The sequence below is a fragment of the Apodemus sylvaticus genome, chromosome 17 (genome assembly GCF_947179515.1).
Source record: "Apodemus sylvaticus chromosome 17, mApoSyl1.1, whole genome shotgun sequence".
NCBI classification, from domain to species: domain Eukaryota; kingdom Metazoa; phylum Chordata; class Mammalia; order Rodentia; family Muridae; genus Apodemus; species Apodemus sylvaticus.
The window spans coordinates 68003353-68022202 of NC_067488.1; the positions used below are offsets into that span (position 1 = coordinate 68003353).

Genomic DNA, 18850 nt, shown 5'->3' on the forward strand with positions numbered 1-18850 from the left:
CTCAAAAGTTTATAGAAATTCTTTATTATTACACAAAAATAGACTCTCTTTTTCCCTCTGTTTATGTGACCCCACTCTGGTCTCTGTTTAGAGGGGTGGCAGGGGCTCCCAGGCCTCGCCCGTCTCCCTCCATGTTGGGCCTGTAGCTGGGGGGAGCTGGCAGGCCATCCCCTCCAGGGCTCCATCACTGATGCCTCGTCACCCTCACACCTATCTCTGCCGTCTGCTCACGTGCCAGGTCATCTGGGGGGGCCACTCATTTAGCTCAGCAGGCAAGGGCAGGAAAGAGTAGTGGCCCGGACTGCGGCCACTCCCTCTTTCTTAGGCAGGGCCAGGGGAGTGAGGGCTGTGGATGCCGGGAGGAGCAGTGTGGGCGTGGACCCAGAGCCTGTGGCTTTCCTTCATTTTCTCTGGCCCAGTAGAACTTTGGTGATGAAGGTGACAATGGCACTTGCTGGTTGGTCCGGGTCAAGCTCCGCAAAGAGGTGACATACATTTTCCCAGGGACTTCCTGGCTTCTTGGCCACGAAACCAAAGATCCTGCAGAGACAAAGCCAGGGATAGGAGGACCTTGTAAGCCATGTGGGGTGGCCGAGCCGGCCAGGGCTGGGACAGCAGGAAGCCTTACTTGGAGGTGGTTCCGTCTGGATTGGTCCATCTGTAAGGAGAGAGCATGAGTGAGTGCAGCCCGGTACAGCTCCTGAATGGGCGGGCGGGCGGGCGGCTGAGGCTGGCAGGACCCCAGGAAAGGGCTCACCTGCGGTCCTGGGGGTCAGTGCTAGAGAAGGTGATGCTGTTCACTGGGTAATGGCGGCGAAAGAAGAGCCTGTGAGGGGAAGGTGGGAGGGAAAGCCACACTCAGAAATCTGAGTCTCTGGGCTGAGGGGCAGCTTAAGAGTGCTAACCATCACCATCCACACAACCAAGACAACAAGCTTGAGTCCCCAGAGCCCCTGTAAATGTTGGGTACGAGTCACGGCCCACCTAGAATCCCAGTCTCAGAAAGCAGAGACGATCCCAGGAGCAAACTGGCAAGCCAAGACTAGCTGTATCTATGAGTTCTAGGTTTGATTGGGAGACCCCTGCCTCAATAAGGTTTATTATCAAACTGGAGTCTACACTCATATATGCAAACATGTATCTACTCATACCACACACATACACATGGAAAGAAGAAAAAAAAAGCCAAGAGGCCCCCATGGTCTTTCCTTGAGACAGGGCCTGTGCCGGGCTTACTTTCTCTGGTTGTCTGTCAGTGTGATGCCTTGAGCTGAGACCTTGAAATGAACAATGGCTGGCACTGGGACAGGGCTGCAGCTCAGAGCTGCAGAGCTGGCCCTCGCCACAGCCTGAGGGCCAGTCAATGACTCTGTCTCCACCGAGGTCAGGTAGAGCACACTGCAGGCTAAAGAGACAGGAAGTAGGTTGAAGAGCTACATAGCTTTGCCAGGACCCAGATCTGTCACCCATTAGCTGCTTATCCCACCATCTTCCCTGGCCAGTGCTGCCCAAATGCACTGGAGTCACACACTGACAGATTAGAAAGGCAACTGCCAGACTAAGGGAGCCACAGCCAGCAACAGTGGGGGAAGGACTGAGAAGACGACGCTAAGTTCTCGCCTCTGCTGTGGCTGTGATTCCTGTATTGTAAACCCTGAGAACTTGACCTGTGACACCTTCATCACCTGGAAATACTGGGCTCCTCTGCTGGTTAAATACACCTGCTGGGTCTGCCACCCACAGTCCTTGCAGTGTCCCTCCCTGTATCTGGAGTCTACAGTATCTTCCTAACTACCAGGGGAAGGAGGAAGCAAGGCTCTACCTGCTCCCTGTCGCAGGAGGTCTGCTGCTGTGCTCATGTTGGTGGGCACCGGGACCTCTGGGGTTTCTTCCAGAGGATCTGAGGAGATGAAGGCCATCGAGAAGCATCAAGAGGGAGAGCCTCTCCTAGCCTCCCTCAGCTGGAGGAAACGGGACCTCTATTTGGGTGTAGGGGTGGCGAGAGCTAGGAGATCACTAAAGGCAGATCACTGACCTTTACTAGGAATTTGCAGACAGCAGGGCAGGGAGATGGGAGAGATGGAGTGCTGGGATACCAGGGCGGATAGGCTTCCTGTGAGGGGTTGGGGGAGGAGACCATCTTAGGGGCCATAGTGAGGGCTTTCTCTTCCACTCTCTCGAGACCCCTCCTTTAACCATCCCCTCTGGAACCCTCTCAGACTCTTGCTTCTCACCAAAATAGGGCTCAGTGGGACAACCCTTGATCTTCACGCCTTTGGGCCCAGTCTCAATGAGGAAATGGCGGACCAGCTGTTCTGAGGGGTCCCCTGAGAAGAGAGAGGGGTGAATGCTTTAGGGGGTTCTCGGATCTCAACTTCTCCCCACAGAACTCTTTCCCAAGCAGTAGCAGGCTTGCCTCAACTCTTCCCTACACGGAGATGTCCTGTGCACCCCTCACTCCCACAAGCCTGGTCCTGCAAATCCTCCCACATCTGTGCCTTCGGCTTGAGGGTTCTGTACCTTTCCAGGGTTGCACACTGGGTGGGGGCGTAGCCACCTTGAGGGCTAACCCATAGGCTCCTTGGAATGAATGGCTGTCTCTGATCAGGAAGGCCCCAGGATCCTTGTCTTTCAGCAGGGCAATGGCTACAGGGTAGAAGTTTTAGAGATGGCAATCCGCCTCACACAGTCCCACTAGCAGGTTTCCAAGTCTCTCATTCTGACAGCTGTGGGGGTGGCAGGAGTCTGGGGCCTTGGGTCATAGGACTTTGAACAATATTTAGTCTGAGGCCAAAACTTAGAATCTCTGTTGGTGAGTAACCCCAGCCAAGAGTAGAGGCAGAGGGAACCAAAGGCCCTACCAGGATGACAGACTTACAGCCAAGACAGTCCTGGGAGGTGGTCTGGGATGGGCACACTACATTTTCTGGCTTCTTACCTTGGTCTCGGGAAAGGTGTGGCTTGTACCAGAACTTTGATGTATCCTGGACAAACTTGACATTGCTTTGGTTCTCTTGTAAAGGATGCTCTAGAAGAGGGAGGGATCAAGTTCAGACTCCAGGGCTCCCCATGGTACTTAGAAACCCACCCTTCTCTGCCTACCAAGTGCTGGGATTACAGGCATGTGCAACCAACAGATTCTTTAAGGACACCCGGTCCTCCTAGGCCCTTATACCTGGGGGCTGGGTGACATCTGGGAGAGGAGATGCAAAGGTGACATGTTGATTGGTGCCTCTGGCTGGTGGGGATGGCTGTTGCCCAGACCCGGGCAGGTGTCGTTTTTCAGGAAGTGGTGGCTGAGAGGGACCATTGGCTTCATAGGAGGTAGCCAGGGGGAAGGCAGGGGTGGGTGAGCTCTGGGGTAGTTCTGGGCTGCCCACAAGCCAGGGCATCTGGGTTGGCACAGGAGTAAGAGGGGAGCCATCTGGGCTATCTGAGGAGCTCCGAGGGCCCTGCCACGGGGCATGGCGGAGTCCAGGCAGGGTGGTTGGCACAGGGCTCCGAGGAGTGGCACTGTTACTGTTGGTGTGGTCCCCTGGGCTCCTTTCCTGAGGCCAGCCATTGGGTGAGCTGGGTGCAGAGGTCTGGGAGAAGGGGCTAGGGTCCAGTGGCTCAGGCCTGCTGCTTGTCAACAGCTCGGGAGTCTTTTCAGTGACTCCCTGTACAACAGAGGGCAAGGCCTCGCCAGGACTCAGTCTCTGAGTGGGCGCCGAGGAGGGAGACCTGGTGGTGTCTTGCCGTCGGGTGCTGCAGGGAAAGGTAGGTGATCAGACAGCCCGCTTTGGGCTCTGACACCTATACAACATGCCCAGGTAGCCTTGGCCCTCCATGTACCTTTCCTTGCCCTGAACTGGGCTGCTGGTGTGCAAGGGTGTGGAGGGACCAGACAGCTCTGAAGAGGCACTGCACTGGGCATCTCGGGGAGACCGAGGCAGCGTGCTGTGTCCACTGGAGCCATCCCTCCAGGATGGTTCAGGTGACTCTAAGTCAGGAGGGAAGAGTTCTGTGAACAGGAGCCTGCTTTTCTGTCTGGCTCAGCTCCTTCCCACACATGGCATCCCTAGTAGCACTCCGGACCCTCCTCTACCCTGGACATCCCCACTCAAGGGTCCTCACCTGTAGAAGCCAAGGGTCCTGTTGAGGCCAGGTGCCCAGGAAGTGGATATTTGTCTCTCCCATCCTCCGCAGGAATCTCATAACCCAGTTTCCTGGACTGCAGGTAGGGTGGACTTCCCGGGGATACAGAGCCGGCCCGTGGTGGTGAGTGGGCACCAGGACTGGGGTACCCTCTGCCCTCACTTGGGGACCCACAAGTGTGAGGTGCCCGGCCATATGCTGGGCAGTAGCTGGGAACGGCTCCCCCATAGCCATAGGTTACCAGGGCAGGGTACCCTGGATGCCCATACCTGCCTTCAGGGCACACAGCATAGGAGCAACCCTCATGCCCTTCCTCACCCACCTTGGGTGGCTTCAGGCAGCCATAGTCAGGCACCGGGGCATGATGATGCCCACAGGCAGGCACCAGCAGAGGCAATGGGTGTCCAGGCCTCACTGGGTGCAGGAGAGGCTTGCCTACTTCGCTGGACCACCCCTCTGAAGCCTCCCTCTCTAGTCGCAGTCCATATAGGGCTGCGGTGGGCAGTGCCAGCTTCTCTTCACAGGCAGGGCATGAGCACAAAGCAGGCACCCCAGGGTCCTCCAGGATCACCACCTCCCGGTAGCCTGCTGGGCGGTAGCCAAAGTCCCCATTGGCTGGTTTCCCCAGCTCAGTTGCGTAGGGGTACGGCCCTTCTGATAGTGACCTGCAGAGGCGCCTCTTTTCCACAGAGGCCTCTGTGTAGCCCTGCGGGTGTCCCTCGTAGCCCCCATAGGGTGGTCGTCGTCTCTCTAGGGTTCCCTCAGGCCGGTAGTAGCCCCCATTGGGGACCCCACAAGGCTCCCGGAAGCCTTGCCGGCAGGAGCAACGGCGGCTGAGGCCAGGCCTGTGGCCCGGATACATCCCAAGGTGCAGGCCCCCACCCACGGAGGGCTGCTCTTCGTCATCTAGGATGGCGGTCTCTCGCCCAGCACCACGGCCCGCACCCGCCACTCCACAGCCTCCCAGCAGCCGATCCAGCTCCTGTCTTTCGGCAGCAGTTGGGGGCGGCCGGCCAGGGGATTCTGCCGTGTGCTCTGTGGTAAGCGTGGACGAGTGGCCCGAGTCACTGCTGACAGAGAGCATCGGGGGTGGAGGAAGCTCTGGAGAAGGCGCTGGTGGTGTCTGGCGGGGTACCCGCTGCACCTGGGCGTATGGACTGCCGTCCAGGGGGCCCCTTGTGTGGGCCAAGGCACCTGAGCAAAGAAGAATTTGTGAGTGCGGACAGGACTGACACTCAGTGTGCCTCTCCCTACAAGTCGCACAGCGCCCACCTGCTCCCCCCCACACACACACCGTCCACGCTGTCCTCATGGTGCTGGTTGAAGTTTTCATAGGAGTCCCAGCGTACAGCAGGCTCTGTCGTGTTGTAGTCGACAGAGACAGAGGGATCGTTCCGTGGGGTGTTGCCTGTGGAAACCCATCGCAGCATTGAGGAGTAGAGGCCCCCATTCCCCTGCACCTTCAGTGCTCTGCTCCTCCAGCTCCCACTCTTACCTTTGACCTTCTCAGGGCTGGAGGAGAAGACAAACTCCACTGAGGCTTGGAAAGGGAACCGCTCATCTGTGAATGTGATGGAGGTGGTGGAGGTGAGGAGCCACGCCCCGCTGGCTTTCCCTTCCCTACCCACTTCACTGGCCTCTGACTTACCAGCCCAGGCCTCATCTAGTTGGTCCTTTGGGAAGGTGAGCCGTGCCCCGTGGATGGTACATGTGTGGAACTGAACTCGGAACACGAGGGTCCGGTCTGTCCCCTGGCCACCCTTGTGGTAGCAGGTTACCTGAAGGAGGGCAAAAAGCTGGGGTCAGGCTGTCACGTCCACTTTGCCTTACCTACACCTTTGTCCCAAGGGCTATCTGGGCCACTGCTTGTCGTGCCCCAACCTCAACATGAACTCTCTTGGGATGGTGGGGGGAGAATGGGGGGTTCCCTTCTGACCCTCCGATAGTTTGTGTATGCTTGCCAAGTGAGTGGCACTATTTGCAGGTGTGGCCTTGTTGGAGTAGGTGTGTTACTATGGGCATGAGCTTTAAGACCCTACTCCTAGCTCCTGGAAGGGAATCTTCCACTAGCAGCTTTCAGATGCTCCCACCTTGATGATAACGGACTGGACCTGTAAGCCAGCCCCAATTAAATGTTGTTCTTATAAGAGTTGCCTTGGTCATAGTGTCTGGTCACAGCAGTAAAACCCTAAGACACACGCCCTGTCAGCTGACTATATGGCTCCCACCCCATTGCAGTCCGCATCCTCAGGATTCCCCTCAGTGTTACAACCCCCCCCCCCTCACCATGACATCGCCTTTGAGGAGAAGGGCTGGCTCCAGGCTGATACAAAGCTGTTGGGGCCCCGGACCTGCGATCCGGCTTTGGGTAGAGAGAAGGCAGAACAGTCAGGGAACCCAGGGAGGGCACAGAGGTAGCTAGACATAGTCAGCCTCTCTGGCTGGAGCCAGAAGGCTGGGCCTGGAGAGGCTGGGCAAGCAGGCAGATGTCAGGACCTGGGAGCAGGGCACTCACTAGACTCCAGATGTGTAGACCAGCTGCATAGACTGGTAGATCTTGAGGAAGGGCTGGAAGCCTGGAGAGATGGAAGAGGCCATTAAGGGGTGTGGGGTAGGAGTTGGCTATCCCCACGGAAAGCCCTGGGGAACTCACCTGTGTTGGGCTCAAAGGCTGGCAGCACGGGGACAAACACATAGTGCAGGAACAGAGGGCTGCTGTTCATCCTGATGGATCCAGACAGCAGCCCACTGAAATAGCCGACATAGCTGGCGAGGAAACACAGAGAAAACATCAGCATCTTCCTCTAGAGGGCGCCTCACACCAACCCAGCCGCTCCTGGGAGCCATCTCTTCTAAGGTTCAAGCACTGCTCATCCTGTGGAGTCTTTCTTACAAGCCTCTGGTTGATTCTCTTCACAGACCTTATCATCAGCCAGAACGATCTAGTCTGTTTACGCACGGCTTCTGGCCTTCTAAATAAATGCCAGGAGAGCCTGACCTTGTTTGCTCTGACTTCCCAGAACTTGGCACAGGACCCTCGGCTCCGATGGGATTCAGGTGTGCTGCCTGAGCAGGAGAATCAGCCCTTCCCAACCGGGGGTGCTCACCGGCGCTGGGAGGGCTGCAGTTCCGTGGCTACCTTGTCCTCACAGAATTTCCTCATGGTGAGAGTTGCCAATGCCTGGTCTGCCCTGGAAAGAGCAGGGCAGGTCGGGGGTTAGGGACCAGTCCCCATTCCGGCCTTCCATGCCTAAACCCCAGGGAAGGAGGGACCTCGAGATCTCTCTGTACAGAGGAACTCCCAGAGGTGGTGAGGAGAGCCAGAGCCCTACAGCATAGTCAGTTTCCCCATTGTTGGGCCACGGGCTACTGTCCCATGGACCTGGTTTTCCTCGCTTGTAAAAAGGGTCAGTTAGACAACTGTGTCCCTCCCCCAGAGAAATGTACCTCAAACGTGACCTTATTTAGAAATAGGGTCTTTGCAGATGTGGTTAGATAGGTTAAGATGAGATCATACAGGAGCAAGGTGGGTCCTTAATTAGGGTGATTGGTCCTTAGAAGAGGAGAGACAGAAACAGATGCACAAAGAGAACACCATGTGATGACGGGGACAGAGATTGGAGGGATGCCGCTGCCAGCCAAGAACTGCCAAGAACTGTCAGGTACCACCAGAAGCTGGAAAGAAGCAAGGAAGGAGTCTGCCTAGAGTCCCAGAGACAGTGCAGCCCCACTGACATTTAGCTTTGGACTTTGAACATCTTAGACCGCTGAGTTATATCATTTTAAGGCCATCTATGGCACTTTGCTGGCGGCCCTAAGAAACTAGCCCAGCTCCTCTGTTGTGGAGTGCTGGGCCCACTAGTGGAAAGAGGCGGTACTGCACCAAGTTTATAGTCTGACTAAAGAAAGAAAAGCTCAGACAGGGCCAGATGAGGAAGGGCCACTGAGGCTGGGCAACTCACCCTGCAGAGATCTTGCTGTAGTGCATATAGGCAGAGACAATGACCCCAAGTTTGCCTTTGCTCCCCTAAGAGATAAAGAAACAGAGCTGGGGGACCTGTGGCTTTTAGGCTGAGGTTGCCCTAGCTTTGTGGCCCCCAAGGTCCCAGCTCACCTTGCAGTACAGCACGACCACGTGTTGAGGGTCAGCACTGAGCCACGTCTCCATGGCTTTGCAGATGGAACACAACTTGTCCAGGGGTGGGGCATGTAGTTCAGGCCAGCCAAAGTCTTGCACCTGGGGAAGTACAAGGCACAACTCTGTGTGTGTGTGTGAGTGGGGGGGGGGGGAGGAACATAGGGGAGGAGAATATGTATGGGACCTGGGGGCAAGGCGGGCACTTAGTAGTAGTCCACAATAGCTTGGACACTTTTTTTCTGCCATACTGTGGGCTGATAATTCCTGCACCACTTAAGATTTTAGGTATCTTAAGTGGTATGAAAAAGGTGGATGTCGATTGCTACTACTAACAAGCTTTTTCACAAGGTTGGCTCAGCTTATAGGGCAGACAGACCGTTTTCCTCCTACCTTGGGGTTTAGGCGGGTCAGGTCATGCCGTTTCTCTGAAAGATTGAAGAGCTGAAATAAAGGGCAGAGTTAGATGAGGGTGACTTCAAACACAGGTGCTGGAGGTGGACCCTCAAAGAGCTTATCGCTCTAAAATAGTTCGACTGCGACCCGCCGGAGCTGAATCCTCTGCAAGCTGTGTGCCTGGCTAAGCTCCGGCCCCCGCCCCGCCCCGCCCCGCCCCGCCCCGCCCCGCCCCGCCCCGCCCCGCCCCTGCCTGCTAACACAATCCCCTAGCTAGCCCCATCTCAGGTATTGATAAAGAAACGGTAGCCTCGCCCCGACTCTCTCATTAGTTGCATCTGGCTCCTCACCAGGTACTTGTCTCTGTGCTTGGACTGAAGCACATGGGCTAGCTCTCGCAAGTGGCCTCGGTGTCGCTGTTCGTCTGGTCGTGCAGGAAAAGCTGCGGCCAAGATCCGCTCTGTTACATAGGTGAGGTCCAAATCCCAGCGACGCTCCATGAGCGGATCCAGGCTGAAGCTCCTGGGAGAGGAACAGAAAAACGTGGCGCCCAGGGGGCTAGTAAGGATCCTGGGGAGCGCTGGGCGACCCATTAGGTCCTTAGGGTGGATGGTCCGGAGGGCGAGCACTGTCTTGGGGGTGTTTTATTGGGGGCCGCTGCCATAAGCTGAATGGGGGGGGGGTGTCTAGTGGAAAGTGCTCACGTGGGATCGCCGAGAGTCCTCACTCACCTGGGTAGAGTACTGCGTTGCTTTGAGTGGTTCAGAGACTTGGTGGACCCCTGGTGGATGAGAAACCGTATGTCGATATCTATTTGGATGCATCGCTTTAGGCTTCCCGGTCAAAAGTTCTACAAACCGTGGTCTTCTGGAAATGTAGGTCCCTACTCCAAGAACTACCCACACACCCCTCCCCTCTCAGGCTCTTACCAGGTGTTCTATGCGCCTCACGGGGGCCGTGTTTCTCCGCTAGAGGGAGGAGGTGGGGGAGGAAATGGGAGTGGTTAGGGCAGGGGAAAGAACCAGTCTGGACCTGGGGAGGGGCAGGGAGAGCGGAGTCCACTCCCTGGGGACAGGACTCTAGCCCCCAACAAGCCCTAGGAAACAGTAACCACGAAGGGCTCCGACAGTCATCTGTTGAGGATAACTGACCAATAACCACAGCACTCAGTTCTACATAACCTCCTGGTGACCCACTCGGAGACCACCAGACCCCTGGATGCTAGTCAGGTTCCTTGCCTTCCCTGCCCCATCCGAGAGCACACTCACCAGCTCCGCAGGGGGCAAGGCCTGGCAGGATGAAGTCACCTGGAAAGAGGTAGGGAGTTAAAGGCTGAGCTGGTGAAATGGGGTGCCCGGCCTCAGCAGGAAGGTGCAGAGCTGTCACCTGATGAACACAGGCTCTAGCTGAGGTTCCTCTATTTAAGGGAGCCTTGCTTCTGCCTCTCTGTCTCCCACCCCTGCCCCCCCCTTGTTGCTCTTGGCTCTCAGCCCCCTGCCCACACAGACCCCCATTCATCCAGCTGCAGGACAGGAGTTTATATATAGAGCCAGCCAGCCAGGCAACGGCCAGGGGTGGACACTAGCCTCTTTCACCGTTGAGACCCCACCCATGGGCACATAGCTCCCCAAAGCTAGCTTGAGGCCCTGGGACTACCCCCTATACTGATGGAGGACCAGGAACGTTGCTCAGAGATGCGGGCTGCCTTAGGTTCTCAGTGGAGAGTGGGTACCACCTACAGGGTATACCAGAACAGGCTCAGCCTTCACCACCCAGGATAAGGCCAACTTAGGCATCCTGAGGACCCTTCCTCAGAGGGAAGGCACAGCCCATCCGGGTGCCTGGTCTCTGAAATCTTGCTGCCTCTCTATCCACCCCACCCTTCCTCCCCCCCCCCCCATCCTCTCGCCAGCTGCAGCCTGGGCACAGCACCAAGACAAACGCTGTCTCACTGTCCACCCTCCTGGGCCAACCCTCCAGGGGTGGAGTAGGGTGGTTCTTAAAGAGCCCAACACAACACCCCTGCCACCCAGGAAGGGGTCTCCAGAAGTGACGGGACTGGGTGAAGACCTATGCCAGTGTGGCTGAAGAAGCCTGTTTGGACAGGGAAAGACACCATCTCCCCATGAGATAGAACCAGATACCCACCTTTGCTTCACATTTTCTGTGTGTAGCCACCTTGCAGACTAGAGAGAGGAATGGGAGGGTAGAGGTTAGCAGAGGCTTATGGGAACAATCAGTAGCTGTCCTCTAGTTCCTCAGGCCTTGGAAGCCAACCCTGGGACCCTGGTACACTAGGTTACTGAAATTGAAGAATAGAGCTGGTTATCAGCAGGTTCTGTGCTAGAGTCAGGGAAGAGGGCCAGAGGTTGGGGTCTAGGATGAATAGAGGCAAGGAGCAGGAGGAGAAGGAAGATGAGGAGAAAGAAAAGGAGGAGGAAAAAGAGCAGTAAGAGAAGGAAGAAGAACAGGAGGAGGAAGAAGAAGAAGAGGAGGAAAAAGGAAGAAGAGGAGGAAGAGGAGGTGTGGAGGAGGAGGAGGAGAAGGAGGAGGAAGGGAAGCCTCTAGTCACAGGTAAGGATGGAAAGGCAGTAGAGTCACAAATCTGGGCTGTGACAAGGTGGGTGCCAAGGGGAGTGAGGGCATTTGTTTCTGGACTTGCTTGTCTCTAGAGCCTGAGCCACACAGCCCAAGGGCTGGCTAGAGGGCTCAGCTCCCTAAGAACTGCAAGAGCACCTCACCTCGGCAGGAGACGCCGGTCCCATCGATGGTCACCTTACACACTGCACACACTGGAGCTTTCTTCCGGAAAACCTTCTCCCGGAAGCTGTGCGGTTCTGCTTTCCTAGGCTGCGGGTGGGATGACAGACAAATAGGGGTGTGTGCTCCTAGTGGGCCCATCTCCAGGGCTGCCCATCTCCAGGGCTGGGCAGGACTTCTCCTTAGGGCCACACTGCTTCCCTGTCTTCCAGCCAAGTCTCTGAACTCTAAGGCACACTTGGCCACAGCTGTTTCAGGGTAGTCATGAGGCCTGTCCTCTCTCTACAGGGCTTGGAATGTGACCCCTTGCGTCACCTTGGCTGGGTCAACTCCTCCCTAAGGGTTCACTCAGGCCTTCTCACGTGGCAGAGCTATGTGATGTCCTTGTCACCCCCCACTTCCAATTCGAGGGCTTTCCGAATCATGGCAGAGTGGGAGGGGGGTCTGACTCTCCTCCCATCTTGCCCTCCCTGCATGAGAGGCTTGTATACTGTGAGCTGACGGCCAGGACACACAAGCACTGTCACATAACACCCAGACTGACTGCAGCCAGCCCAGTCCTGCGCCCTTGGCTCTCAGTGTCCCCAAGCTCCGGGCAGCTGATGTGAGCCCTCCCCCACGGTCAGAACAACATGTTTACTCTTTGTGCACTGAGGCGGCAGGCAGCAATTGTCTAAGACGCTTGGAAGGAGGGACAGACAGGCAGCTGCCGCACTGCCTCTGCGAGTTCTGACAGGTTCTCTGGATGCCCCCTCCCCACCCAGAGGCAGTGAAGTCAGGGGCTGGCTGGGCTGCCACCGGTTGTCCAGGTCCCCCTCACTCCCTACTCACTGCAAGTTTCCACTGACCCCCATCCCCCCACCTCAGTTCGTCCCTCCTATCCAGTGTCTGCAGAAGGACTATCTCCCTCGGGCTCTTCTGCAATCTTCATCCCTGTGTTCACGTTCAAGCTCCTGCTGTTCCTTCCTCTCCCTAGATCTGCCCGCCATAGTGTGGAGAGGAAGGGGTGGGGAGACAACAACAAACGAGCAGCTTTGGTCCCTTAACTGTTCTAGGCTGGGCTGGAGGTGAGACCCACCAGGACATTTGGACGCACTTGTGGATGACGTCATGTGCAGATGCTGTCGGTAGAAGGCAACCTCCCTGCCTTCCATTGCCTTCTTCCCATACCTTTTCCCTCAAGCTTGCCCTGGAGGTCACGCCTTGAGCTCTTAGTTGAACCCTCGGGGCCTATTCAGGGTCAGGCCAGGAAACACATAGAGGACTCAGACAGATGGCAGTATCACACCGATACCCTACCCTGGCCACCTCGGGGCCAGAGGAAAGAGGAGGGGGATGCTGAGCAGGGAGAAGAGGCTGAAACTAGGAAGAGGGTCTGGCCTGAATCCTGGCCCTCCCCGCCTTGTCCGCACCTCCACCCTGCCCCACCTTTGCCCCACCGGTGGGCACTCCTACCCTGCTGGTGGCCCGGCTGCTGTCCCTCCTCCCCAGGGCTCTGAGCAACCTTTCCACAGGGCCGCTGGACTTCATGGTGTCTGGCTGGCTGGGCTCTTGGCTGCAGGGTTTGAACAATGCTGGGGCCTGGCCTGGGGCTTCCTGGAAGCAGCCCGGCCGAGGCAGTCGCTTCCCTTGGGTGGAGGGGAGGCTGTCTGGCTGGTGTGTGGAGAAGCCTGGCCCTGGAAGTGGAGGGAAGTGCAGGCGGGAAGGGGGCAGGTCGCTGCTCCAGGAAGTGGGGTGGGGGAGGATGTGTGGGAGGCCAGGAGATCAGATTCCCAGGATCTACCCTGCTGGGAGTGTCAGCCTAAGACTGCTGGCTCTCCCCATCTCTGGAGCTGCCTCCCACCCAGTGGGCCACCGTGTGCAGGGGTCTGCGGTCCTGAGATATCTAGCCCTGGAATCAGCCAGTGGCGCGGGGTGGGAATTCAGGTCTCAGGGCAGGGCTCAAGGGCCAGTGGAGAACACTGTGTCCCAGCCAGTCTCTAGCCTGAGCCCTCATGCTCCCTTGGGACTTCCTGTGGGAAGACAGTGTTGCTGGGAACCAGTACCCCTGACAGCCCAGCACTCCACATCCTCGGTGAAAGAAAGTTAGGTCTGAGGGCTAACTTCCCTGTCAGATGCAAAAAGGATCTAGTAGTACCCTCCTCAGCGCCAAGTTCCAGCCAGAAGGGTTAACGGCCAGAAGCGGTCCATCTTGCTGTAACCCGAAGCAATGGAGAGCTACTCCCCTCCAGATACAGCCGGCAGTTCCTGGCTTAGTTCACAGACCCGCACCTGAGGCTCTACCGGGGAGCCCACCTGCCCACCAAAACCTGAGCACTACCTTCATGGCTCTTCTGGCCTGTCTCTCCTTCCTCTGTGGCTGTCACTGGACCTGAGGACTGGACAGGAGGCCCCCTCCCAACACATACTCCACCCCCCTCTAGGGCCTCCTGCTTCCCTCCTGGGAATAGGGCCAACTTCCTGCCCCAGGAGTCAAGGGAAGGAGGTGTATGGGGCCTTGGAAAGGATGAAACAACCTTCCTACAACAAGGGTCAACGGCCTGGGGGTTCTCAGTCCAAGCCCTTGACAGCAGCCTTTGGAATGCCATAGCTGTAGCTGTCAGTTGAAAGAATGTACACTCGTGTCACCCTCATTTGCATGGTATTTACTGAATGTCCTAGTGCAACTCCTCCAGCTCTGGCTTCTCTTGCAGAGTCCCGCAGGAGTCTCCCCCCACCTCATGCCCATGTGACAGATGAAGGGCAGGTCTAATCCTCCCAGGGACCCTCCAGACCTATCAGACTAAGAAGTCTGAGGCCTCTTCTTGCATGGTCCAGTTCTCTAGGTAGCCGGTTGTCACCAGCGCACCCTGGCTAGAAGGCAGCATGAGTGGCAAGGGGTGGGGCACTGTGCTGTAACTGGAGAGGGCCCCTGGCTCTGCAATCCCCACCTGAGTTCTGGCTGTGTCCCAGGGCATTCCAGGCCGATGGCCAGGTGGGCAACTGGGGCTGTCCTGATTCAGCACCCAGCCCTGCTGGGGGAGACGGATCACTGCATCACCGTCTGCCCTCTCTCCTCCCCCATCCAATTTTTTCCCTCTGCTCCTATGGCACCTGGGCCTACAACTGCAGCCTCTGGTAGGACTGAAAGTCTCTTCCTCTGGAACAGGTTCCCAAACATCCTCTGGCCTCCCTGAACTCACACTGCTCACCTAGATCTAGAACACAAGTGTCCACTTGGCTCCGCCGGTCCCCACTGCAGGGACTGTGGAGAATTCCTGAAAGGAGCCGGGGACAAACTGCCTGAGGAATGGCAGCATTACCAAATCCCACAGATCCTCACCTCCCACCTCCAGCCTGGAATATTCCAGAGCTCTTCCGCTTCTCCCCAGCAGGGCCCCCTCTCACTCTGAAGCCTTGGGTTTGTTTGGAGAAACCCCTCCACCCACCCACACACCCCTCCTTCCTGGAAATAGCTGTGGTTGGATGAGAGGCCGGGAGCCGGGCCACAGAGGAGTGAGGCCCAGGAAAGGAGGGAGGGAAAGAGAGGTATGATTCAAGGGTGTGTCCAGAGGGACCTAGGGCTTATCTAGGCAGGGCAGAAGTAGAAATGGGCTAATAGGACAGATCAACTTCATCTGTGTCTGCCTGTATCGGCCTCAGTGTTCCAGATAGAGAAAACAGAGAAGGAAAAGCTTGCATGCACTCTGCCAGGTCAGGGCCGCGGGCATCTTGTGTTCAAAGTGCGCTTGTGGCTGGAGCTAGAGAGGTACGCAGAGAGTGGCCGGAGCCAACAGAAGTGCACAGTGGGACGCAGGAAGGCGTGGCGGCCTGAGCTAGGACCACAGCCGCGCCCCGCCCCCTGGTCACCTCTAGTATCTTCAACTGCCCCCTAGCTCACCGTGACCGGGAAGGGAGGCCGCGAGCCGCGGTCCCAGCCTCCGGCTCCCGCCGTGCCCAATGCTTGCGACCCCCAGTAGCTCCGCGCCCCCTGGCGCCCGCCCCTGGCCTGGACCGCGCGCTGTGACGCAGAGGGCCGATGCTCGCCCGCGCTCCCGCCCGGCGTGGCGCGGCCACTCACCTGTGGGGGGCGCCCGGAGGGCCGGGGGCGCGGCGGACCGGGGCAGCAGCAGGGGGCGCCCCCGGACCAGCCCATCCCGGCCAGCCGCGCCGCGACACGCGGTGGCGGTGGCGGGACGGGTGCTCAGCTGGCTCCCTCCCGCCGCGCCCTGCACCCGCTGCCTCCTCCCGCCCTCCGGCTGGCTCCCTCCTTCTTTCCGGGCTCCAATCGCCACCTTCCACCCGCTCCCCGCCCGCGCCTCCTCCTTTCTCCCTCCTCTCCTCCCACTGTCCTCCGTGCGCGCCGAGGCAGGCTCCGGCTGAGACTCAACAGTCGGAGCAGCGGCCAGAGCCCGGGAGGGATCGCACGTGGGAAGACGGTCCCCGGAAGCCTCAGACGCCCGAGGAGAGGCCAGAGGGTCAGGGCAGGGAGAAACGCGTGAGCCGCATAGACTCCTAAAGAAAGGAGGACGCAGAGGCCTCTTTACTCACCCTAGTCCGAACTAGGCCTGGCCTGGCCTGGTTGAGGCACCAGATTTAGACACCTAAAGTTACTTGTGTCCCAGGTCTTAAGATAACGCTTCCTGTCACTTCACCCAAAGGACTCAGAGCTGAGGACCCACAGCAGATTCACGGTTCCTGACTCTCAACTGCTTAAGTCATCGCGCCTGTGTTCTTGGGTCTTCTCAGAGGAAGTTCTTTTGATGGTGTAACCTCATTCCATTCTTTTTAAAATCTGATATTGGGTAGGAACGCCTGGAATTAAGCTAGGGACCACGGTGTTGGCTTGAGTTGTGCCACTTGGAGAAGTTTAGAGTAGGGATGTGGTCCTAGAATCTTAGAACCTGTTGTCATTCCCTGCTCCCAGCATTCCTTGGCAGATCCTACCTAAACTGTTCTGCTGCTACCTACCCGCTGGAATTTCCATGATGGAAATTGATGGAGCCATGTATCTCAATGCTGAGAAATGCGAAGTGCTTAGAATTCGGTGCCAGGGTAGTGCTCAAAGCAGCACTGTCTGCTCAAGCCCTCTGGGCCTGCCTGCCCCATCTTTCAGCAGAGTTCTGTGCTCATCCTTGGTTCTGTTCTGGCACAGGCTAGGCTTGGGCGGCTAGCTCTGATTACTGAAGAATGGAACACCTGATTTCAATCTGGCAGCCGGGAAGCAGCGGCTGGGAAGCAGGGCTGGTGGATCTTACTGTCCAGTGGACGCTTTTGCAGCAGCTAGCGTCCCAGAGGACTAGAGGAAGAGCTGGAGAGGCGCTGGGGGGGGGGGTTAGAGAGGGGGGCAGGGATGGGAGAATCATGGGAAAGGGCAAGGCTGAAGGTCATGCAGTGTATTTTGGCACGATTAGATTATGTAATTAGCATGGAATATGAAAATGTTTGTTTAGTGCCTGCAGCTAGCTCTTTTAACACCCAGCCCTTCCCAGCATATCCTGGGCTTTGGCTGGGTGCTAGGATATAACCTCTGGATGTAGCTTTTAATCTCTGAAGTCACCATGAGTGAGCTAGATTGATTGGATCCCAAAGGTGGGTGGGACAGTAACTTCACATCAGGCTGGTATCCTCCCCTGCCTAAGCAGTCATTAGGAAGAACTTGAAAGGTTCCTAGGAATTGGAGGAAGGGAAGAGTCACCAGATGTATAGCTGGATCCTCAGTTCAGGTTTAATCACTACTCTTCAGGTATCAGTTGAGGGGAGGGAAACCTAAAGCAGGATGCTTGGTGGTGATAGGGTAAAAGTGGGTACCTTGGGGAGCCACCTCGGCAGCAGGGAAAAAGGGGAGAGGGAGAAAACCAGGCGCTATGGATAAAGGTGGACACCCACTGACTTCCCTCCACAAGGAGGTTCTTACCTTGACTATGCAGAAATTAGTCCATCTCAGTACTGAAGGAAGAACTCTCTCTTCCACAACCTGAGGTCTCATGCCCATGACTTAATTTCTTGGGGTGGATCTTGAGAGTGTGGTAGCTGAAAGAGCACTGGGCTCTAAGGAACCAGGAGGAGCAGTGTGGAGTAAGGGGTAGCGCCAACTTCAGAGGAGGACCCAGAGGACAGAGCAAGCATTGTCCAACCAGGAGGTTGCTGCTGCTGGGTGGGAACAGCATTCTCCAAACTTTGTTTTGTGGGGGCGGGAAAGCAAGTCTCCTTCAGTTGTAGCCCTGGGGTGTTAATGGTTGCTGAGAAACTAAGCTTATTTGTCAATTGTTGCTTCCCAGAAGCAGATGTGGAGCTAGTGAGGCACTTTTTGTTTTTGTTCTGGATTTTGGTTTGTTCCCCCACCCCCACCCCCACCCCCGAGACAGGGTTTCTCTGTATAGCCCTGGCTGTCCTGGAACTCACTCTGTAGACCGGGCTGACCCCGAACTCAGGAACTCAGAAATCCGCCTGCCTCTGCCTCCCAGAGTGCTGGGATTACAGGTGTGCGCCACTACCGCCACCCCGCTGCTAGTGAGGCACTTGAGGTGACACATAACATTCACTGCCTTGGATTCCAGAGCACAGTGCCTGGTTCTGTTAGGAGAAACTCGTCTGTGGCCTGGAGTGTACCCAGCCCAGAGTCAAGTCTGTCATGTCAATGTTCTGTTTAAATTCTGTCAGCTGAGATGGGCAGATAGAACTGACTTTTTACAGATAGGAGGCACCACACGTGGTTATGTAGGTGTGCTCATGCTATATATAGCCTTGCTTCTTTAGAGGATCCTTCTGGAACAGACATGACCATCTTTCTCTTATTTTTGTGACTCCCTTCTCAGATGTTAGCTGCTCCCAGCTGATCACCATTGTTACTGGGACTAGCTTCTGGGGTAAAGCCCAGGAAGCCTTTCTCACTGAAAAGCTCCCACTGCACAGCCACTCATGGATCCCAGCCCTGCGCTGCCAGTTTTGGCTTTGTTAGGAAATAGAAAAGCAATGGCCAGAAAATTGAGAGTCAATTCCAGACAGCCAGGGATGCAGTGGAATCTTTCCTCAATAAAAAACAACCCCCCCCCCAACCAACCAATCAAACCCAACCCAACCCTGGACAGGCAGCTGCCTTTAGTGGCCAGCAGCCAGTGTTGCACATGTTGGATACAAATCCTTCAGATGTGTTCCAGTTCCTCGTGACTCTAAGAGTTTGTCTCTATCCTAACCCATTTTCCTGTTTTCAGTGATGACCAGCTTTGGAAAACTCCCTTAAAACTGAAGTGGTTCCTGTATTATTGCCCCATAGCACCTTGGTAGGCACACCACTTGGCCTCATGGACTGCAAGGAGGCATATCGTGCAGTGCTGACACTAGGGCAACCAGTTCACCAAAACCCTGAGCCATGTGCAGAGGTCCATTTCCACTGTTGATGGGCCTACCACCCACGGCCCCTTGGCTATGCGACAGCTCACA

The 18850-nt window shown here is 56.6% G+C and overlaps 1 protein-coding gene across 5 annotated transcripts; it reads right to left on the reverse strand.

The window, feature by feature from the left end:
• Positions 1 to 3: 3 nt before the first annotated feature.
• Positions 4 to 15641, reverse strand: Tns2 (tensin 2). 5 transcript variants are annotated; one of them, XM_052161725.1, is made up of 29 exons: positions 15489 to 15641; positions 11410 to 11518; positions 10817 to 10854; positions 9937 to 9975; positions 9598 to 9636; positions 9400 to 9449; positions 9019 to 9190; positions 8666 to 8716; positions 8252 to 8374; positions 8100 to 8164; positions 7245 to 7328; positions 6791 to 6903; positions 6653 to 6713; positions 6424 to 6499; positions 5786 to 5915; positions 5633 to 5698; positions 5432 to 5545; positions 4117 to 5331; positions 3835 to 3982; positions 3176 to 3747; positions 2939 to 3028; positions 2521 to 2646; positions 2235 to 2327; positions 2036 to 2113; positions 1823 to 1900; positions 1237 to 1405; positions 758 to 826; positions 629 to 658; positions 4 to 540 (listed from the first exon to the last, which is right to left on the reverse strand). In XM_052161725.1, exons 1-29 carry the CDS (start codon positions 15561 to 15563, stop codon positions 402 to 404), a joined length of 4212 nt encoding a protein of 1403 aa, XP_052017685.1. In that variant the 5' UTR covers positions 15564 to 15641; the 3' UTR covers positions 4 to 401. The 5 variants fall into 5 exon arrangements, with proteins under 5 accessions (XP_052017685.1, XP_052017686.1, XP_052017687.1 ...); XM_052161726.1 differs by lacking the exon at positions 15489 to 15641 and adding an exon at positions 13749 to 13772; XM_052161727.1 differs by lacking the exon at positions 15489 to 15641 and adding an exon at positions 12933 to 13104.
• Between the last annotated feature and the right edge of the window lie 3209 nt (positions 15642 to 18850).